The 24,165-nt window shown below is 38.1% G+C and overlaps 1 protein-coding gene across 1 annotated transcript in view; it reads left to right on the top strand.

Moving 5' to 3' along the window:
• Positions 1-24,165, top strand: part of ctnnd2a (catenin (cadherin-associated protein), delta 2a) — a 547,011-nt gene that overhangs the window by 470,838 nt on the left and 52,008 nt on the right. Inside the window, exons 15-16 of the mRNA XM_036558377.1 lie at positions 1,286-1,459; positions 8,338-8,488. Coding sequence (XP_036414270.1) covers positions 1,286-1,459; positions 8,338-8,488 — 325 coding nt within the window. The remainder of the gene's footprint in view (positions 1-1,285; positions 1,460-8,337; positions 8,489-24,165) is intronic.

A 24,165-nucleotide genomic window follows, 5' to 3' on the forward strand; every position in this document is an offset into this window, starting at 1 on the left:
ACTAGCTGAGCATTTGCTAGCTCTGCATTTTTCCCCTGAGGACGAATCCTGAATGAGACAGCGGTGGACTGGGGGAAAATAACATTCTATATCATAATCAAATATGAACAAGATATTGGATGTTTAATATATGAAACATAAACACTGCTAGCAAGCAGATAATAGTCGGACCAGGAAAGTGCCTAGCAACGGTTTTCCGCTACAAGAGATGAGGCCTTGTAAAAATAACGCTTTGTGTGGCTGCTGGGCCTGAAGCCGTGCGTCCATCAGATTTAATGAAAAATGGATTTCCTAATACCACACAAATCAGCTTTTCAGCACAGGTGTCTGATTGATTGAGCACCAACAGCAGCTGAATGAATGCTAAATGTTAAACTCCTTGCATTCCAGTGGTACAGAACTTAGCGAAGGGGCTGACATTGCCCAGCTCTCTCACTTTTTCACTCTTTTTCTCTCTATCACACCTCAAGTACAGAAAGCGAGCGTGGCCTCTTGGGTGTTCCGCCTCCCTCCAGCAGTCAACTGAACGACAGAGCTGGTCCTTGGAGCAAGGAACGGGGGGTGGTGGTGAACGCACACTCATTAATAATGGAGGGAGAGTTTTTTTTTTTCCATGATGCTTAGGTGTTTCATGAGTTGCTCTGGCAGAAAGTAGGTCAGCCTGTGAGCCCAGCTCTTTTTTTATTTATTTATTTATTTTAAACCGATTCCCTCGTCTGTCTAGGCCAAAATTTGCAGTTATTTCTCACCATTCCTGTCTGATTCAGGATCGTTTGGACAGCTAGCTCGAGTATCATGTATATGCGAGTACAGCTGCTGGGTATTGCAGTAGTGTTTTTGGAGGGTTATAGATGGTTCTAGTGAAGACAGATGTGGATTTACTAGCGATGTTAGCATTTCCTGTGTTGTGGAGATTGTAATTCCTGTCAGAAAGTCAGCATGGAGCCTACAGGCTCCCTGGTGTGCTCTGGTGCCTCTTCATCTCTCTCTCTCTCTCTCCTCATCCTCTCTGAGTTGTTACACAATGAATGACAGACAGCCATTAAAAGAAAACTCAGTATTAGTTTATTGTACAGCAGCCTGTCTTGAGTTTGCATACATGTTTCAATGTTAACCGTGGTTGTATTTTCATACTGAAAGCTGTGCCTTTTGTCTCTTTTCTCTCTTTTATTCTCTGACTTCCTTTATATTTCTCAAACACTTTTTCTCTTGCGTTCTGCCTTCTTGACTTGACGGCTCTCTCTCGCTCTCTCTCTCCCACCACCCCCCTCCTTTTTTCCTGCAGTGGGATGGTGTTGGCCCTCTCCCGGACACGTCAGAGCCCCCCAAAGGGATCCAGATGTTATGGCACCCCTCCATAGTGAAGCCCTACCTCACCCTGCTGTCTGAATGCTCCAACCCGGACACGCTGGAGGGAGCAGCTGGGGCATTGCAGAACCTGGCTGCCGGGAGCTGGAAGGTAATGAAAATGCAAAGCATAATCGCTGTATATGTCGAGTACTCTTTCGTGTCTGAGAGGTTTGTCTTGGTGGAATTGGTGCAAACGTGAATAGGCATTACTGAATACAAATGGTAGCAAGTAATTCAAGTATATACAGAAAAAACACATAAAGATTGATATATATATATAGATATAGATATATTTGTGGTCCAAAACTCTTTTTTTTAGTCTTATCCGATCATAGAAACTGTTTCCAGTCAAAGTTCTAGTAACATCTTTAGAATTCCAGTTGCTTACATTTGTGGTTAGATGAAGGAAAAAGTTTTCCTCTGGGACACCTTTCAATTGGTGACATGGAGGCAGTGTCTGGTTGTAGTTTTGGAGACTTGGTGACTCCAAAATGCCTTAATTTTCTGCAAATCTCCAACCATGATCCTCACAGGAATTTTTACTTCTATAACCATCCTCCTCTGCATGGGGGCAAAAAAAAATGTGCATTCTCTGCAGCTTACTAAAACCTAGGCTAGATGAGCTGACATCTTCAGCTAAATAAGCCATTGCTCTAGCTAACATGCTTGCTATCCAAACTACATGCTAGCCAACCATTTCATATTGTTTTTGTCCATTAAATAGCACATTTACTTTGTGTAGTGCTTCATTCTGTCCATCAAACTGATGGTTTTTTTTCATAATTTATGGCTTATTACTTGCAGCTGCATCAAACCTGATACCACTGCAGGAGAGCAGCATTGCAGTAAGGAGTGCTCACAACTGTAGCAAAACTGACAGACAAAGTCACATAAGTAAGCTTGGAAATTAAAGGGTTTTTTGTTGTTTACTGCAATAGTTTGTGTTTTTTCAGAAATGTCTTAAGTCATAAGTCTTAAGTTGAGTCACACGTCTTTTAAAAGGGAATTCCACTGATCTTCCATAATTCCATCATTGAGATGTAAACAAAGTTACTCAGAGTGGTTGGATTTGAAATGGTTCAGTGTGGAGACTCTAGTACCACTAGTAAACCTTAACCTGTTTTCTGAGTTTTATATGTAATGTTAATAATGGTAAAATAATGATAAACCTAAAAAATAAGTTTTCTCTGAGGACTATTTTGCCTCCGTGCTATAAATGGACTTAAAGCTAAAATCTTTGTAAAACAATATGTTAAGGTAATGCACATTAGGTGGTGTATTCAGAACCATTTCATTTAATAGCTTTCTGTGTTGTGACTTTTAGAAGCATTAAATGCTTCAGATGTCTGGCTCCTATCACCACCACTGTGAACAACTCTGACCAAGTTTATCTAGAACAGAGCATTTCACGCCACTCTTAATGACTTTGTTCACATCTTACATCTTAGTGATTGAACTGAGTAGAAATTTTGAAAATCGGTGGAATTCTCTTTTAAGGGTGAGTCTGAGGAGCTGGCTCAGGTCCCCATCTCTGATTATCACAACCAGAAATATTGGCCTTCTGACAAATAGGACCCGTGTCACAGCACATCTGACAGAACGAGACGCACAACATATTTAGGATGATATAATGGCTATACCGCGACCCAGAAGGATAAGTGGTTTAGATGATGTAGGTATGTATGTATAATGGCTATAATTTATCACTGGACTGCATTTTGAGGTGCAATTCAAAAACTAAATTTAGAGTTTTTGTTTTGGAAATAAATTCATCAACTTCATTATTAATATTGAAACTGCAAAAACTTTAGTGTCCCTGGTCAAATGTCATTTTGCTGATGAAAGTAACACTACAAAGAACACCGTTCTGTACATTTTAATGCACGGTTACTGTTTATTTGGTGATTTAACATATTGGAAAACATGTAAACTGTGATGTCCTGTGCAAAAGTTATGAAACATTGTTTATTTTTCCTTTTTTTTTTTATTTAATAAATATTTAATATTTATTTAATAAATATTTTTATTATATATATATATATTTTATTTTCTCCCTGATTTGATTATGTCCAATTCCAACCATGAATAAGGACTCCCCCAACCACTTCTAGAAGGGTGAAGGCTAGCACAGTTTTTCTCCGAGTCATGTGAAACCAGCCACTGCTGGCTTTTCGAACTGCTGCTAATTCAGCATCCTTGGACAACTGAACGCTTTTGGAGGAGAACACTAACCGCCAGTCCTGTTACATCAGTTGACAGGTGCCTGCGCTTGCTAGCATCGTGCTAAATGATGGGGGGAAAGGGGGCCCATCCTACCCACCTAGAGAGAGCGAAGGTGTGCTCTCCTGGGCTCCCAGCCATGGCTGGCTGTAGCATCACCAGGGATCGAACACAAGATCTCCTGATGATTGGGCCAATGCTTAGATGGTTGCACCACTTTTACGTATGACTGTAGCTTATGCTGTATCTTATGCTGCGATTACATGTTGGCAGTAGACATATCACGCCAAATTGGATGACATTATGCAGACCACAGCCTTAAGTGGAACGTTCCGTCAAGAGTTTAATTTTCCCTGGTTTTGCCACAGACTGCGGCGAGGAAATAAACGCCATGTTGATATTTTTTGGGGAGCTGTGGATGCCATGCTGTGTGGTCTTGTTGTTAAATTCCAGACAAACCCAGTATTTTACAACAAATAATAAAATAGTCCCACAGCGTTCTCCTGCCTTTATCCACCTTAAATATGTGAACTGCACTGCTAAAGCTCTCCTCTGATAATTATCCATTTTTGCTTGTAATGCTGTCATCATGCTAGCGTTTGCTTGGCTTCATGTCGCCGTCTGTCACATACCACAGCATTAGAAACAGGTTTCAAGCATTTTAACACAAACATTACAATCAAAAAAAGTCTTCAGTTCTGAAAAACAGGTGTATCTAAACTTTTGACTGGTACCTCTAGTGTGTAAGATCGAGCCACTGCATGTATCTTTGTGTTTGTGTCTTTGTGTTTTGTGTGTGTGTGTGTGTGTGTGTGTGTGTGAGAGTGTGTTCATATTGGCCAGGCCTGTGCTGGTTTGTGTGTTTATCTGTGTGTGCGTTTTCAACTGGCATTTTCTTCTCCCAAATAAACTCCTTGTGTCTGGTTATAAAAAGAGTGAATTAAAAGGATGAAAGAATATCTGCCAGGCACATTATTGTCAGCCAGCCTGCTCTTATCTGTCACATCAGTGCTATTAGGGAGCGTATGTGTAGCCTGATTCTATTGTCACCCGTCCTTTAAGCCTTATCTATAGGCCCAAATCCAAGCTAATCCTTCATACGTGTCTGCAGATTTAAGCAGACTGATCACAGGCAGGTAGAAGGGCTTAAAATAACTCTTTGAAGGCTGTTTTCAGCATTTGTGTTTGCTCTACGCACTCAAAGCAAGTGTGGCCCGTGTTTTCTGCTGTCAAGGGAGAAATAGAGTGTGTTTGCTATCTGTTAGGCACGGGTTTGGAGGAGGAAGTGTGAAATCACATTTTTCCTGGCCAGGAATCGCTCGCTCTTCATAGATGTACCAGTCCAACCAGTAGAATCTAAATGATTGACCCTCTTTCTCTCTCTCTCTCTCTCTCTCTCTCTCTCTGTCTCTATTGATTTCTATTGATTTCTAGTTTTGGACATACTGATAGGCTACAAAAGCTTTTTTAACTGCAGTGTATGTCATTTACTGGGTGGTTAAGGTTGTTTCGAAAGAACAGTTTAACTTACATAAGAACTAAACAGCGTGTCAGTCCTGTCATAACAAAGTTTAATATGCTGGAAAAAAACAAAACACTAAAATATACAAATAGTCTACAAATTACTAAGGATGCCAAATGTAGCTGTAGTTTGGTGCAAAGTTAATACCAAACTTGGAAAATTTGTGAAGCAATGTCATTCACCGTGTTTTAATGTGAACCAGTAAGTTTTTTGGAGATACTTACTGAATCAGAATTGTTCATAGTGGTGGTGAAAGGAACCAGACATCCAAAGAGTTTAATGCATGAAATACCATCACAGAAAGTTGTTTCATGAAATGGTTACGAATTCGCTGTCCGACGTCTGAGATTTTGGTTTACAGTAGATTTTTTTAGATTCGTTTTTTGCGTACAGCATACTTTTACATCAGTTAATAGTGGTGAGATATGTGAGAACAGTGTTGTAGGGCAAAAGTGCTCTTAATTGTTCAGATTTACCATTTACCAGATTTACACCTTCTGCTTCTTGTGATCAGAGTAATCCCAAACACATTCAACGATGTTGAGGTTTTTCAGACTTTTCAGACTTCCTTTTTGTACTTTTCCTTTTCTTAGTAATGGCTTTTTGAAAGGATGGACAGAAACATATTTTTTTTTAATCTGAAGCAAGAGTTAATCTCTCAAAGATGAGAGCTTTTAGTGCTGTTTATCTGATGTAATAATGTAAGTACTATTACTGTTTAAGTATTGCTTAAATACTATTTATCTGTTCATCTGATCAGTTGTTGGGAGTCACATCTTTTCAGTATCTTTTGATCAATTTTTGTGCTCCCGTTTTGGAAATTTCTGTTTTCCTTTGCCTTTTTTTTCCTAAACTCCTCAAAAACTTATCTTTAAAACAAAAAACATCTTGTAATAATGGTCATTTTAACTGGAAATAAAAGAAATGAAGGGTGGTCTTTGCCTTTTCACAGTACTGTATGTCATGGTTGGCATTATTTTACTATAAGAGTAGCAGCACTCAGGAAACATTCATCAACTTTATTAATGCAAATGTAAATATCATCTTACATTATAATACCATAATATTCTCATGTTTTATACTTAATGAGATATTGAATTCATCAGCATTGCCCAGTACTGGAAAATAGCTTGCTCTCCATTATCAAAGCAATAATCCATCCAAAAAGCAGCTAAATCAATACTGTGAGGCCTGGAGATAGAAGCTTTCGAATGGAATGGGGCTTTAAAAGTCCCATAACTGCGACTGCCTTTGCTCACGCTTTTGTGTAGGCCTGATGGTTGAGGTTAAATGAAAAAGGCCTTGCGGCAATCCCTCCTCCACGTCCACACCATTGGTGATGTGAGTGAGTGTGTGAAAACAGAAATGGCAAGCGAGTGCACTCCCCCAATTAAACTCTGCCTGTTTTGTCCAGCTGCTGTAATCGGCTCCTGTGTTCGTTCATCTGCAAAGCAGCCATTCAGACCCACCCAACCAGCTTTCGAGTAAGCCCACCATTCACATTGGATTGGAGTCCATCTTGATCAAGACAAGGATTACTTACCGTATTGTGTTTTCACAAACGCATATTGTATTTGCAGATGGAGTCTAAGGCTTTGCTTTTTAACCCTAAAAAGTACACTGGATTATATTAGTAATCAGAGTTATTTTAAAAAAAGCCTGAACAATAAAATGGGTTTTTGTTGAACAACAACAAGCCGCAACTAGATTCCAATACTTTCATAAGAAAAATTATAAACTAGGCCTTAAAAGAAATGGTGACACTTTACAATTTGTAAAGCTATACGGCACCTATACAAGCCATTCTTCACAACTGACATAAGCCTACATAAACATTTATAAAGGATTATGCCAACAAGTGCCTTGTGTCATAAAGGCTGCTTTTGTCACCTTTGGTGTCATTTCATCTCAGTAACACTTGTAAGCAGTTGTAAATATCTGTATAGGTTTATGTCAGTTGTCGTGAAAGGCTTGTGTAGGTGTCGTGTAGCATTATAAATGCTGCTCTTCAGTAACGTTACCATTAAAATGTGGTAAAAAGTGCATGTACATGGAATGAATTTCATTGAACAAATAAATTGAGAAAGTTATTTCAAACAGTGTTTTTTTTTGTAAACAGTTGATTTTATGTCTTTTGGTGTACAAGTTGACATGTATGGTATCATAAAACACAGAACAGTAGCACCGCCAAGCAGTCCCCATCTCTCTTTCTCTCTTTCTCTCTTTCTCTCTCTCTCTCTCTCTCTCTCTCTCTGTGTGTGCGTGTTTTTGGTCGGCTCTCCTGTCACGTGAGTGTTTTATAGGGGGGTATCTGATCAGAGCTGACACATATGCACACTGTTTGAGTGTCAGATCAGTGCAGGTTCTCACTGCACTGCCCTTCTGTCACTGAACATGAACATGCAGCCTTTGTGCTCTGTTTAAAATAGAACACTTAAAAACCCCATTGATGTGTTTAGGCCACTTGCTTGTATGTTCACTGCATATAATGCATTTATGTCGAATATTTCATATGTTCTGCGTCTGTCTGTTTTTGTACATTTTCAAGAAAAGAATGTCCTGATTTCACAGATAAAAACAATAACAGTCCTGACTAGGTGAAGTACATTTTAACCAAAGTTGCATGTTTTACATAGAATTGAGATCAATTTTGAGATAAACATAAGATTTCTGATAACAGTGACTATATATATTAGTGCTGTTGTAATAAAACCATTTATCTATATATTTTTATTTTTTTATTTTTCTTTGTGTTACATGCCAGCTGCCCTTTGCAGTGTGTTAAAGTTGCATGTTGTATCTTGTTCCTTTATTTTGAATGGAAGTATGGGATGTATTATATATAGGCACCTAAATAAACAATATAAATGTAGCACATTATTATATTTTTATTACAACTACTATTATTGTTCTTGTTGTACATGGATATATGTAATACATATAGTGCATATTACCAGTTTGCACGCTTATCTACAGTAGCGATACCATCAGGCGCTACAAATATGTATACCTGTGTATAATCAGCATAACAGTGAAAACTGGTTCCATGCTTTTTACAAGTCTGAGCAAGCAACAGCATATGAAAAGAAAATAACAGTGGGCCAAGAGCAGAGCCTTGTGGTACACCGCAGAGAATGCCCAGCTTAGACATGTTCACCTTACATATATGGAAGGTATGTATGACTCCATGTCTTGACATTGTGTAAAAAGTGTGTTGTCTCTGTGTGTGTTTGTTTACCCCTCAGTGGTCAGTCTATATCCGTGCAGCGGTGAGGAAAGAGAAGGGTCTCCCCATTCTTGTCGAGCTCTTGAGGATAGACAACGACCGGGTGGTGTGTGCAGTGGCTACAGCATTACGAAACATGGCCTTAGATGTGAGAAATAAAGAGTTAATTGGTAAGTAACTCCAGTTCTCCTGATTCATTTGATTGATTTACTGTGTGGCTCATCATTTTCTTTTTCTGTTGATTTGATTCAGTGCCGCACAATATCCTATATTTAAATCAGAGAGACCATTGAGTGCATCAGAACTACACAACATATTACCTCTCCATGCTCCACCCACAGACGCGTTGCTTCAGAGTATCTGTTGGAAATTGTAGAGTACAACGGAAAAATAAATTCTGAGTATGCTGTTAGTTTCAGGTTAGCCTGGTGGCAAATCTTGCGTTGCTGTGGTTTCCAACCTGCCTAGTTTTAATTACCTAAAACAGCACAGTCCAGCTAAGTAGTGTAGCATTTTAAACTGGAAATTCAATGTTATGTAGCAGCAAACATCACAGCGGTCCAGTGTGAATAATTTACATATTTTGATAGAAACTGGGTTGGCACATCAGTTTCTCATTAAGTAGAATAGGATTTTGATAATGTTCTGTAATACTTGTCCAACCTAGCACCAGTTGCTACAAAAGAACACTGAGCTGTTCTGAACTGACCAACTGACCAGTTTTGAATTTCTCACATTTGCATGTCTCACATTACGCTTCTCATATTTGAATTTTCTTCTTGGAAAAATGTAGAGGTAAAGAGGATTAAACGCGGAAAAAGACAAAAAGTCATTTCTTTGTGGGCTAATTAAACCATGCAGCCATCATCAGGTGTGAAAATATAATTGCCACCTCTAGTTAACCAAGTTAAGGGCTGCTGTTGAGCTCTGCATTCAGACATTCAGGTTTTTATGTCTATATTTCTATCTGTATTTCTGTATGTATTAAATACAGTCATATGCAAATTTTGTTGATTTTCTAATAACAAGATACATCTTTTTCCAAAAGTTATGGTAGATTTTCTATTTTATGTTTTATATTTTTCCAATATGTTAACCTCAGCAAATAGAAATTGTGCATTAAAATTTGTAGCAAAATATTAAAGTTTACTCTGTCAGAGAATGTGCCCTTTTTTGACATAGAAAATCTACAAAACAGTTGGAACAGTGTGAAATGCCAAAAAAAAACAGAAAGCAGTGAGTAAATTCTGTTTGACCTGTATTAACCTGAAAACAGTACAAAAAACACAATATTTGATGTTTTACCTTATAATTACCTTTTTTTTTTTGTAAATATACACTTACCCCAAATATGTACGCTGTTGGTATGACTTTCACTCTGTATAGTATAGTCAGCTTTTATTTTTCAATGCAGTAGTAAACAATGTTTATTGACAGTGGTTTGTCTACGTACTCCTGAGCCCATGATATCCATCATAGTTTTAATGCAGTGCATTATTTTGATAAAAAGGCGAGCCTCGACCCATCTTTGCTCGTAAAGGACTAGGCCTTGCCTGGATGCTTCTTTTATGCCCAAGCATGAATATATCACATCTTCTAAAATGTTTTCTAAACGTTTAACAACATTTCCAGTCTTAAATTGCCTGTCTTAACTTTTTTTGGACATGTTGCAGGCATTGATTTCAGAACGAGAATATATTTACAAAGTTTATAAGATAAAACATTAAACATCTCATTGTTGTACTTATTTTGTTTGAATATAGGTCAGTGGATTTACAGATCCCTGCTTTCTGTGTTTATTTGCATTTCATATACTGTCCCAACTTTTTTGGAATTGAGTTTGTAATTTGACCAGGGTGTTCAAACTTTTGGATATGACTGTATATAAATATGATTAGCTTTGGCCCGAAGTGAAATTAACACACATTATCTAGAGGAGATTAGAAGGTTCTAAAGCACTGTTAAAACCTGTCTGAGACGGTACTAAAATTTCTCCAAGTCTGTTAAGATCAGACCTAAAAGAGCCCCTCAGACTTTCTCTTTCTCTGACTGCACCATCAGAAAGACACATGGCAATAAAGGAATAGACAGAAACCATGGCTACAGAGAAGAGCTTGAAAGAGCCTCAGGTTTCCTAAAGCCCAGTTTATGCTCATCCCACAAGATGAAATGCTTTTAAAATGTTTTAAAAGACAGTTTGATCAATGTGAACTGTCTAGTTTTAGAACATTGGACACCGACAGTTGGAGCTGAACATTGTTTTAATCCCCAGTTTTAGAAAGTTACTTATATAACTTCTTTGCCTGACCAATCAACATGCATCCAGCTTATAACAAATGTAAAAATGTAAAAATGAAAGAAAAAAGAGGAGCTTTTCCAATTGTTTAAATATCATTCATTATGTGACTAAAGTGCTGAAGGTTCTAGTTAAGAGCATAGTTTTGGTATCAGAAGTGGGATAGACACTGTGAAATTGAAACATAACCTTAAATAATTGTTGTAGCCCACTGAACTATACAGTCATATGGAAGAGTTTGGGTGCCCCTGGTCAAATGACATATTGTTGATTTTATAAGTGAAAATAAGTTAACACATTATCTACAGGGCGCATACTTAAATCTGACATTTTTCCATGAAACATAAAATGTAAAATTCCACTATGTTACATTTAGCAAATGAGCAGTAATTGTGCATGAAAATATGCAAAAGTACGTTCTCTGTAAAAGATGTGTAAACTTATTTTCACTTAGGAAATTGAGAAAACATGTAATTTGACCAAGAGTGTTTAAATTTTGCGAATGACTGAATGTAGTGGTGAAGTGCACTTCAGATGTTTGAAGTTTCAAAAGATACTGTTCACTCTCTATACTCACTCTGGGCTGCAAAACAGCCACCTTTGAACACATTGTTTTTGTGATGTCACAAAACCCAGCCCATTTAGGTACATCCACCTGTTCGGCCGGCAGAAGTTTAGCCCCACCCATTCACACTGAAGTTATAAGGAGTGTTTCGGCACTGCTGCTTTTTAAATGAGGTACAATACAAAGCCAATCAGAACAGAGCTCATTTACCTATGTAAGTATCAAAAACATTAATTGTAAATGATACAGTTCATGTAAAATGAATTCAAACCTTTTTTGATACATAAACGCACACAAATGTTATAAAGATAGAATACATGAAAATGTATGGCCTCTAACTGTGTTATATCACATAAGCAAACCGTGTGCCATCTGTCACATGACAGAAATGATAGAATCAGACTTCCAGGATCAAGATTATTTACATAACAGACACCCAGAGACAGATGTATTAAATATATTAAAGATTATAAGAACATATAAGTTCTATATATAAGCCACACTGTTGATTTGAGAATCACGATTCCTCTATAAATCAGCTTGGTTGGTTAAATGCTGTATATAAGGCCCATGAAAATGGACATTTACAGTAATATGTATCTGTAGTGCCAGCAGACTCTGTCATTTTATACACGTTCACTTCGCTGCACTGATCTCAGACTGTATCTCTTTTCTTCTTGGCTTTCTCGTTTCCTCCTCCCTGAGATTCTCTCTGCTTGAAATTCTCCCAGTGACATCACTAACAGACTATTGATCTCTCCATAATAAACTTGGTTTCCTGGTGGGCCTCGCCGTCTCCATGGCGACGGCTCTCTGGTTTCGGGCTGTTGGTTTCAGGGCCCTCTGGGCGATGGCTGCGAGCGCTCATGGTTGGAGCTTTTTAGCTCCTGAATCAGTTGGCTAATAATTACCACCTGGAGTCCAACTAAATTTGCACATTGTCTAAAGCTGTCATGGACTGTGCTGAGAGTTGCCCATTCTCCCTGTGCAGCGCTGCAGTCTCTCCTTGCTTTTGGGTAAACAGTGAGATTGTTTTTTTGTTTTTTTTTAAGTGAAAATAAGTTAAACATATCCTCTACAGAGAACGCACGTCTGTACGTTAATGCACAGTTACTGTGTACTGGCTGAATTTAACACATTGTTTTATTTGTTAAACTCAAACGCAATAAATACACAAATGCAAATAATTTGAAGTTGTCAAGTTGTGTACAGTTTGCAGAAAAATGCTATATTTGAGTTTGTTCTCTGTAAAGGATGTGTTAACTTACTTTCAAATCAGCAAAACATATACACTGATGGAGGTTTTCGAACTTTTGTCTATAGCTATATACAAAAAATGTAAGTAATTGAAAAAAACAAGTATTAACTTTATATATTGTGTAATAATATAATAATATATATTATGTTTCACAATATATTTTCACTAGTATTACTAGTCAGGTTTCTTAAATTATTAAAATATTTTATTTAGGTAGTAAAAACTGCTTTAGTCATTAGCAGGCAGGTCTGATGGGTCCCGTAAGAAGTAAAACCAAACTCAGTTTGCCATACAGATGGGTCTAATTATGGTCATATATTGGTTTTTACACACAAACGCATATTTTCACTTGACATGATAGGCTAGTGTTACCCATCACATGTTCTCGAACAGCCGAAAATGGTAACCTTTTGCCAACAGAAACATATTTGTTAGCTTAGGACATGGGTGCTATCATTTTTTTCCATGTTCATGTCTATTGCTGAATTAAAGTCAAAAGTATCTAAAGCTGGAAAAGCGCTCAAGCTTTAATATTCTCCTGTTTTGAACTGGAGTGAGTGAGTTTTCAGTTTATCCAGAGAGAAGAATCTAATGTTGAGCGCGAAGGCGAAACCCCCAAAAGTTCTCTCTTAGGGGGTCTCTTTATTCCTACGGGAGGTCTGAGACCTCACCAGCCCCCCAGCCCCCAAGGTCAGAAACTACAAGTTTAGAACATTAGTTGAATGCAGTGTTTGATTACTGAACTATATTACAAGATTTAAACCATTTATGTGAGTGTTACAAACTAAATTATCTGCCAGTTGAACGATTTCACAACATAAAACTATTACTAAGCTGTTAAAAAATGTATAAATACATTGAATTTTTTTGTATAACATTCTTACAGAAGTAAGGCAGTGATTATGCTTAACTTAACCAAGAGCCTCAAAAAAGCATATAAAAATCTTGCTACTGTAATAAACTCAAAATTATGTCAGAATTTGGATTATGTGATGTTATTTGATGTTGATGTTATGAAACCACAGCAAAGTCCCTTTTGTTCCTCAAATCCACATCCTTGATTGAATTTGTTGTTGTCTGTCAGTCATCTCGAGTTCAAAATGAAAGTGTGGGAATGAAAGTATGTGTGTACGTAAGCATATAGTATGTAAGTACTGTGTTCAGTACAGATCCTTTGATGAAAAAGCCTTTGAACAGTGAACGTGTCATGCTTTATACATTCAACTCATGTGCAGCAATGCAGTCTATAAGACCTACAGCCCCTGCCTTGAAATGGATGTGCTGTGCTTTCAAAGGCTTGGTGTGACATTGTAAAGAAAGTTTAAAATAAAGAACAAATGCTGTTTTGATCATCTTTGACTATATTTATTCCATTCACTGAGCTCTGTTATAAATTCAGCTGTAAACTACTTCATAAGGCCCCTCTCCATCTGTTTATCAGTCTATCTGTCTATACATCAACACAGCTGAATATTTCTCTGCAGGAAGGATGCTAGCAGGATTTGTTTGAGTGAGTTAACACCAGGGGGGAGTGTGTTCTGATCTACCTGAGCTGGGCGGAAGGCCTTGAAGTCTTTTTTTACAATACAGCAAGGGGGTTTACGTAAGGACGAGATTTACACTACTAAGAAAGATGGAGGCTCTCTGTTACTTCTTGGTATGGAAAAAGTATATAGTACAACCAGATACCATATACACAAACTGTTGAAAAGTCAGAGATGAATATATAGTCTAAATATAATAAAAGATTTTTCAGTGTTTAGTGTGTCCCACTTCACCTTTATTACAGTTTACGCTTTACTCCGGATACTTGCTTTCAGCATTTCAAAGAAATCTGCAGGGATATTTTTTTCACACCTCTAAAGTTCAGTTTTAGAAATTGGTTGCATTTTCTGCTACAATCAGATTTTTTCAGATAGGAATTAAAAGTGGAGCTTGATTTTCTCCTCCCTCTCAAAGGTAAAAGCATTAAGTGCTGTTTATCTGATGTGGACAGTTTTGGTGGTCTACCAGGTCTTGCACGGTTGTTATGAGTCCCAGTTTCTCAATTTTCTTTTAATAAGCTTTTTTAACTTCACTAATGTAGAAATGTCTATATTTCATTTATTTTCCTTTGATTTTTCCCTTCCTTATGCAGGTGGGTTACCTTATATATAATATCCACAGAAATACCTCCTGAAAAGCATGTACATAATGGCCATATTGACTGAAAAATTAAATAAAAGAAGGGTGTTCTCTGACTTTTACACAGTATCGAAAGTGCCAGAAAAGGTTCTTTGTTATAGAAGAGCCACTTTTGGTTCTACAGAACCTTCAGCTGAATGTTTCTTTAACACATTTATGAATCTGACTCTGATAATAATAAAAACAAAGTACAGTAAGAAAGTTAGATGCTATAACTGTTTGACCAGTTTTGATTTCATTTTCAGATCTGTGTTCAGTGGAGCTCTAAAAGAACTCTGTAGTACAGGAAATTCAAAAAGACAGACATAAATGGGTTACAGAAACATTTTTGTTTCTGTTGACAGTTTACAGAATATCCACATAATATAAAATGGGTTTATACCAATTGAAGGTTTTTCTTAGAAATGTTTGCCCGACTATATAGCAACTTTTATGTTAAAGAGTGTTCTTTGTAGATCTAAAGGTCAGAATTTAGTCATACTTTTATATGCAGATGAGTTTGACTCTCCATGTTAACAGTTTATTGTCTGGCCTGTTTACTCCATCCTTAGGGCAAAAAACTGCTTTGGCTCTTCTTCTACCCACAATAATTTGGAGCTTCTTTTTCTCTAATTGGCAGTGAGCCATGCCTCACAGGCAGATGACCTGTCTACTGACTTGTGTATAAAAATGATTGGTCAAACTTTTTTCAGTTTTGCATGCTTTGCGTAGAGTGAGCTGTCTCTGAGTTGCCGTGGGGCATCGCTGACCCTCATGTTTTAAAAATTACAAGTTGCCTGAAACAACTGGTGGCTCTTCTCTGGTCACATAACTATATTTGATCATTTGTCTGTATTGTGTCTGGTGATGTTTAGGTGATACCATTAGAGCCAGTTCTGGCTATAACCCATTTTAGCAGCTGCTTAGCAGTCACACATATGCATAATTCAACTGTAAAGATCTAAACAAAGTCATTGAGAGTGGTTTGGTGTGAAATGCTCTGTTCTAGAGAAGCTTACGGAGTCAGAATTGTTCACAATGGTGGTGATAGGAACCAGACGTCTGAAAAGTTGACTCTGAAAGCTCCCTCACACAAAGTTGTTACATGAAATGGTTATGAATACATGCGCTGCCTGATGTCTGAGACACTGTTTTATAATAGTTTTAAGTTAAATGTAGCATGCCCTCTGCTACCCTCGGCTCAGGAAGGACACTGGAGACAGGAGAAATGTTTGCAGCTGCGATTTCACTTCATTTTTACTCCAAACAACCAAAACAAAACCACAACCAAAGCTGGCCACTTTTGAGTGGCTTCAAAACTAAACTTCTTAGTCCTTGAAAACCAAGCTTTTCAGCTCCTTAATCTTTTTTCTTCTGCTGCTGCTCTTGCTCTCCCCCTCTGTTCAGTTTTGTTTTTAAAAGGTGCCCACATCCGCTGGCTCTCATTAAGAGCAGCGTGAGCACCTGAGCCGAGAGGGAAAGAGAACTCGTTGCACCGCCTCCTTCGCCACCCCCGCGTTCTGGCTCACCCCTGGGATCGAACGTGAGGCAAATTAAAGTGACCTCACTGCAGAACCGGAGGCGGTACCCAGGAGGTGGGCTCGGGTCTTGCGCGCCGTCCCACACTCATTCGCAGATTTCATCCTCTCCTCACTTTCTTTGCAGCGTTCGGAGTTTGGGGATGGGCTCATGCCACAATAAGGTTATAAGGTTTTGATCTTATCTCAAAACTAAAATTTAATCATGTTGGAAAAGTACATACTGGACGCTGTGAGGCAAAATAGCTCTTGGATTTACTACTATTTTACTGTTTCAAAGACATTGTGACCCCTGGTTCAAGAAATGAGTCTGTGATCCATTTCTCATTATACCACTCTGAATGACTTTGTTTACATTTTAGTCATTGAATTTTGGAAAACTAGAAAAGGTCAGAGGAATTCCCCTTTAAATTTTATATTTAAGATTGTTTGTAGAAAAAGCACAGTGAATTCAGAGATTTTCTTTTTTTTCCCTGATAAAAATTAGTTAAAATTCATCTTTTTTCTATTTCTGAATACAAAAGAAAATGGTGGTGGGTAGGAGGACCCTCCAAGTCTGTCACTTAAGGCCCCCGAATGTTCACAATTGGCCTTGGATGCCATTAGATAGAAATTCGTTTTTAAAGATATTGTCTAGCACGGATTACATTTTTGTTTGTTTTTGTTTTGTGTTTTTTTTATTTCATTGCAGTTATATGTAAGATTTTATTCAAGACCTGTTATTATGAAACATGAGGAGGACAAGTATGTAGAAAATAAACCAATAATAAAAATCATTTTGCTTATTGGAGTAATCCTTTTTAATTTTACTAACTGTACTTCTTGATATCTGTTGCCGATAGTGATATTTTTAACATGACTGACAGCCCAAACATAGCAAAGCCTCTCAAAAGGCTTTCCCTGATTGGTCAGGAGCCCAGCCATGAGCTGTTTATGAATAGAGTTGCCATGGCAGCTCAGTAAAAAGTGATCCACCGTTGCAAGACAGAAAATCCAGGGTTACATCACACTAAACTTAAAGTTAAGCTTTGTGAGACAGGCCCACTGCTATTTAGCCACCATGTAATTAAAAGGAAACCATATGAATGAGATTAAATAACGTTACAATAACAACGTACTGGACTAGACTGAAATAAATAATCATCTAAGTAATTCTGTTGACAGTGCTACTTCACATGACCGCCAGATACTACAGTGAAGGCTGTATTCATTTATCATCAGCATATTTGTATAGGACAGCAATCCTCATCTTTGGTCAGTGTATTTAATGTCTATATGTTTATATGGTTTGCTTTGGGCCTTTGTTGTGTTGTAGTGTTGTAAATGAAAACTTGCACAATGCAAACTTGTTTTATATGAAGGAAACTCAAATAGACAATCAAGCTCAACTCTTGCTTCAAATGGGAGGAGACAATTCAGTGCTATGGATCTGAAAGGATGTGCAGCTGTCAAGAAGCCCTCACTGAGAAAACCAGCTGTAGAACACCAAAACTGGGCATCGGGGATGTGGAGTCATGTTTTATGAACTGACAAATCTAATTATGTAATTGGGATTACTTGGATTGTCAGAAGCAGAAAATGCAACCAACTTCTGAGATCGAACTTTAGAGGTGAGAAAAAATATCCATTCTGATTTCTTTGAGGAACTGAAAGCAAGTCTCCTGAAAAAACTGGAGGACACACTAAACACTGAAAAAAACCCTTAAATTATATTTAGTTGTTGAGGCTTCTGTGTGAATTTCTGTTTAACAGGCCTTTTGACTGGAAATGAAACAAATGAAAGCCTGTATGCTGACTTTTGCACATTACTATAGTTGGTCCGTTACAGCCATTAGTGAGAAAACCCATTAAAATATTCAGAATGTATTTTAATGTTATGAGCTCAGAGTCTTCTTAATCTAAGCTGTGCAGCTATTACAGTTCAGACTCCCCTGTTGGTCATTGGGCAAAGGTCTGCAAAGTTCCTGTGAGAAATAAGTTCTGTTCACAGGAGAATCAGCTGCTTTTTACATGGAATGGATTAATGTTTGTTGACTGTTTCAGGAGCGAGACTTTATCAGCTCACTTTTCCTCACCTTGTAAAAAGTTGTTTCCAGTGAAGACTATAGATTTTTACTGTCAGTTAAATTAACTACCTGTAGTTATTTTATCTCATTTAGCTTCTCTTAAGCATCTTGCTACTTCCACAACCACATGGAAAGTCTATGAAGGTTTTTAACTTCACAAAGCCAATTCAAGTGTTACTTTTACAAGTAATTGTGATTTTTAAGGGTTTAAACAAATTAGGAGATGTTGGTAAATATGATGCTTTTAGGTTTAAATGTATTAATAGCACGTCTGTCTCTCTGTCTCTTTCTCTGACTCTCTCTGACCTGCTCTCTTCTTCATTTCTGCATTTTACCTCCCAGCTGCACGCTCTCTCAGGGTTTGCAGATGATGACATCAGCTTTTAGGGGAGAGAAGAGAGGAAGTGAGAGAAGTGCTTGAGGGCTCTGTTAATTTGGGGTTCCAGAGTACATAAAGCAATACAGCATCTGATTCTCCTTGGGGATGAGGAGAGAGTGCAGCAGGAAGGTGAAATGCACCAGTGTGGAGAGTGGAAGAGAGCAAAGGGCAGAAAAAAGGGAGAGAAAGCTGCCATATTGACTGTCCGAATTGCTGAAGGACAGGGTGACTTAGATCGTCTGTGCTACAAACCGCTGCATTGTGTGTCTGAGTTACTTAGCCCCTAAAGGGGCTGCCAACCCGACTGCAAATACTACAAAATGTCTCAGTGACCCTAAAGATGTGTGACAGTCATTGTTAACTGTTGGTTTAGACTGGTTTTGTTCCCACCCTGTTAGGTCAACATTCCCACCTACATGTAGCCACCATCATTTCTCATAGACATTCCCAGATGTTCTCATTACAAGATCACGTGTAACCTAGATGCTCCCAAGCTGGGACGTCGAAGGCTAGCACACGCTCCCTCCGAGTCCACAGGCAGCATCTCTGGACAGCTCAACATGCTTGTAAGAGAATGATAACCGCCAGTTCTGTTGTGTCAACTAACAGACGGCCATGTTTGCTAGTATCACACATGATTGGTGAGAGGGAAGGCCAATTATGCTCCTCTGGACTCTTGAGCACAGATGGCCTTGAACTGTTCTGCAGTCTCCTGATGATCAGGCCAACACTTAGATGGTTGCACCTCTCAGAAGGACCCAATTGTTGTTTTTATAGCTGTAATATGTGGTATTTTAATACCATTTCAAACCATTCATGTCTGTTGGTTTATTCAGCTGGGAACCTGGCATTTTCAAATTATAAAGGAAAATTACAGTTATGAGGTTTCGATCTGACAACAATTTGCTAAATTATAATACTGTATCTAAGTGGTTATTATAGGTAGTAGATTATTCAAGCAACATTAACATCCAGGGACCCAAACAGCAATGGTATGATAAAAGAAGAATAAAGGAAAGGGTGCTGAAATCAAATTATATTGTAAAAGGTATAGCCTGTAAAATGCTTGAAATGCTAGCTAGTGGTGGCTGGTCAAAAGTCTTTGCTTTTGTAAGGGCCGGGGGGACGGCAAGGGGCTCAGATGTAAAACATGCATATAGGACACCATTGCTAACAGCGAAATGGATTAGGAAATACGTTGACAGCCCCTTTTTAAAATTAACCAACAGATTTGTTCCAGTCATTATGTCGGGGAAGTTGAGAAAAATGGGATATCTTTGGATGAGTATGTATTTGAGTGCTATTTGGAGTATATGTACAAGTCCTTAGGCATGCAAGTTCTTAAATAGTTTCTGGCTTGTTTCTCTGCTCACTTTAATATTTTTTAATCCCCCAGCTTGCTTGATTTAACACAGAGAATATGAACCAGCACAGACTTTAGAGCGAGCTAAAAGGAGTTAGAGATGGAACTTCAGCAAGTTCAGGCAAATCAAAACACCCACAGCCAACTGGAGCTCATTTTGCAACGTAAAAGCATCTCAAACTTTTCAGCAGAACTTTCTCAGGTATTGCTTTCAAACAGGGTGAGTACTGGTGAGAAGAAATTGACCATGCAGAGGCACGTACTGAAGTCTTGGCAGCAGAGTTTGGAGGATTTGGAGGAATGTTTGAAGTTTGTGGTCCTGTTAGCTGCTGGATTTGGCCTGCTTGTCTTCAATGGCCGGAATTTGAGCTGATATAGAGGAATTTGTGATATGATCCATCATTGAAAGCATAATACTGGCTGCAGTAAGCAAAAGTTCATATTTGGCAGCCATTTAGGCCTGGAGAGATGGAGGTGAAGAAAATTTTAAGTGAGGTTAACCTTCAGTAGCACTGTCCTGATTACCGGATTAAACTCGATGACTCTAATTAAATAAATATTGATTATGCTTGACCTTCCCAATGATTACTGAAAAATATGACTCAATATTTGTACTTCACTGTAGGGCCGTCACAATTCATCAGTTAACCTGTTACTTTATCATTGATTAAACCTTGCTTTCTTGATTAAACAACAGTGATTAGTCAGCAGTTTGCATGACAATATTGCATATTTTAAATTGTTTCATTATTGTCCAGATAAATACGTTTATTTTGGCCTTTTAAAAAAAAAAAGAGAATCATTTGATTAATTGCTTGCTTTTTGACATTGATTCAGATGTTAACTCTATGGAATAACAGTGGTTAGACAGGAATTTGCATGATATTGCATGTTTTCAATTGTCTTAAAATCGTTTTGTTATCGTTTTGTTATCCTTTTTATTGTTCGGCCTTTTAAAAATGATTTTTTGATTAATTGATTAATCTTAGATTAAAATTTTTTTGATTAGTCAGCAGATTATATGATGATTTTGATGTTTTTATATATGATTTTTTTTAAATGATTACTTAATTACATGTTTAATAATTGATTACATGCACTTTTTGATTGACAGTGATTTAGACAGCGGTTTACATGATAGTATTTCCTGTTTTCTGCATATGTTAAATTGTTTTGTTATTATTCAGTTATTAAAACTCTTAATTATTTGATTGATAGATGGTTTTTAATCATCAATAACGATGCACTTTTTGATTAATCAACAGCTTTTAGTCAAACATGATGGTATTGTCTGCTATATTTTTAAATTGGTTTCTGTTGCTCACTTCAAACCCATTTTTATTGTTTGGCCTTTTTAAAAATCTCTGATTGCTCAATCAGTCAGTGGACACATTGATTGGTAATCGAGGCCTAGTGGACAGATGAGATTACAGTGCTAGTGCAGTGCTAAAGATAGATAGCAGCGTATGATAGCATCATTAGTCCTGTGAGTGTGTACAGATGTAGGCATGTGTGTGTGTGTGTGTCCATCCGTTTAGCAAGTCAGCCATCATTTTGCTGTCCCTCCTCTTTTTTTTTCCCCCTTTTCTCAGTGTTATCAGAGCGTAGCCAGAGGTATGTCAGAGCAAAAGCAATGTGTCATAATAATGACATTTAGGGAAATACCACTTTATCTCCAGCGTGGCTAAACCCAGCCTTATTAAAGCAATATTCCCTCACTCATTATCAGCCTCTTCCATCTCTCCTCTGTCTGCCAGTCGCCACTCTCTCTTTCACAGCCTCCACCAGGTGGCTCCAATTTAATTGAAGCTTCAGAGGTCTTCAGAGGATGAGTTTTTCTCTACGCCGGCTTATCAAACTTATTCTTTTGATCCTGTGTGACGGACATCAAAGGCGGTAATGGAAAGAGATATTACAGGTGTGAAATCCACATTGCCTTACCTTCCCTTTTCAGACGGGGCCAGCAGCAGTCGATTTTCAATTTAACTCACCGCCTAACCTTTATTAATAGATTTGTTTTAAGGTCCGTCACCAAATCAAGTGTTGTGTTTATACCTCTTGTGCTTTATACCTAAGCGCAAGCAGACAGCTCCATATTGACCGGCTCTGAGTCCAGCATTAGCTTTCAGAAAGTATCCATTTAAATGCAACTGTAGAGTGAAGGCCTGCATCGGAGTTGCCCCAAGGCGTTTACCGCTGAGTGACATTTCATACCCAGCTGCGGACCCCTAGGCCTTCACGGAACATTTTGCTAACTCTCTTTGAAGTCTTGCTGAGAATATTAATGTAGTCTATTTTGCTGGGATTCAATGTAATATACTGTATAAACCACCATTTTGAAGACATTATAGGCCCAACTAGACACCTGGTCTTGGTTTACCATCCGAGGAAAGCATGTAAGCCGTATTTTCAGTGCCTTTTTCTATCTGCCCACACTGACCTGGTCATCTACAATTCGTCACTGAGCAAGCAGCAAATGTCATGTAAATGTAATGTCCATTACATTTATGGAAAAGAAGGAAAACTGAATGTTTCACACTGTTTCTCATATGCAAACGCTGTTAGAGTTTAATTCACTTCTCAGTCTATACAGCCCATATATAGACACTAGGCTGCAAAAACAGCCAATTTTTGTTAGTGATGTCACAAAAACCAACATATTTACAAATATCCACCTTCTCAGCCTACAGCAGTTTAGCCTCCCATTCACACTGAAGCTATAAAGAGTGTTGTTACCTTAACCATTAATTGTCCTGACAGATGCCGTAATGTTTGATGTCATGACAGCCTGCGTCACATGAAAAATGGTGCTGGGTACCCTAGTTAGCTTTGATCACATCAAACAGCATATGACATCTGCCATGTCATGACATGTTTATGCCATGATTACGTCAGTGTTATGTAGGAGAGTTCAAGTGCATTGTTGAAATGCTTTGATTATCGCCAGAAATAACTTCAACTTCTAAAGGTTAAACAAAATGTAATTTTGTTGCATATTGGTCATTGGCAAATAGATTTAATTGTAAAATGTTTTTGAAGGAAAAAGCGTGAAAGTGTGCTTTCACAGATAACAAGTCTGTGATTCAGCCACAGGCACGAGCTCAAGGCAAATAGAGTAGATTGGCACAGCTGTGATGTTGTTATTTTAGTGAATTTTTCAGGAAATACTTCAACTTAAAACCTTGCTCTCAGTTCTGTCAAGCTAGTCAGCCAAGACCTTAACTACATTGTTACACAGAATATGTTTAGTATATTTTTTTAGTCATTTTACTTCATTTACTTGTAGTTTGTGACTGCAGATATGTAATTTCTGTGCATTTTTGCATTTGCTGCAAATCTAGTTTGCAAGCACTGTCCGATACCTGTTTAGCAATTAGTGCAGTATTTATTTATTTACTTATTTACTTACTTACTACACATGCCTCAGATACCTTAAGTAAGCTATACGAATACTAAAATGAGTGTGGGTATCCAGGTATTCAAATAGCTGTGCACATTCCTATGAAATAATGATTTAGATATCTTACCACAGCCCATCAATTGGATATTGTTGCAGGAAAAAGCAAAAATACCTCAACATTTTTGTTTTATTTCAATTTTTGGGGACATTTTTTCCATAGACAAGCATTCATTTTACAGAGCAGAGGGGGAGTACCAATATGGCGGCCAAATGGCTTTACTTCACTGTGTACATTGCGTCATCATCATCAGTCTAGTTCTCAACATAACTATGGGTAGAACTGTTGGATAATTGGGAAGAAATATCTGCTTCCATACTTTTAGTCTGTCGTGTATGTCACAGTCTGTTCCTCCCTCTCTCTGATGGGCGTAAGTGTATTTCGGGAGCTCTCTGTACTGTTGTCCATGATGACCCGGGGACGCGTACTCTGATTGTCTGTTTTGTGGTAGGATGGGCTTTTATACACTGGAGGGTTAGCACTCACCTCTGATTACCACACAGCCATCATATCTCTGAGAGACCCTAGATGAGGCACTCCAAAAAAGTCAAGGTTGGCCAAAGAGTCACATCCAACACCCAGCCTGCATAATCATGCACTGCAGCCATCAGGCTTGGCCCATAAAGAGACCCTCCACATCAATCACGATGAGGGCAAATGGGTCATCCACAGCACTCCAGCCTTCTCAAGCTCCAATATTGTTTCTATATTTGACACTTGCGTTCACTTGGATGCGTGTATAGATGTTTCAAGGTGATTTT

This window comes from Colossoma macropomum, unplaced genomic scaffold (assembly GCF_904425465.1).
Source record: "Colossoma macropomum unplaced genomic scaffold, Colossoma_macropomum, whole genome shotgun sequence".
In the NCBI taxonomy this organism is placed as follows: Eukaryota; Metazoa; Chordata; class Actinopteri; order Characiformes; family Serrasalmidae; genus Colossoma; species Colossoma macropomum.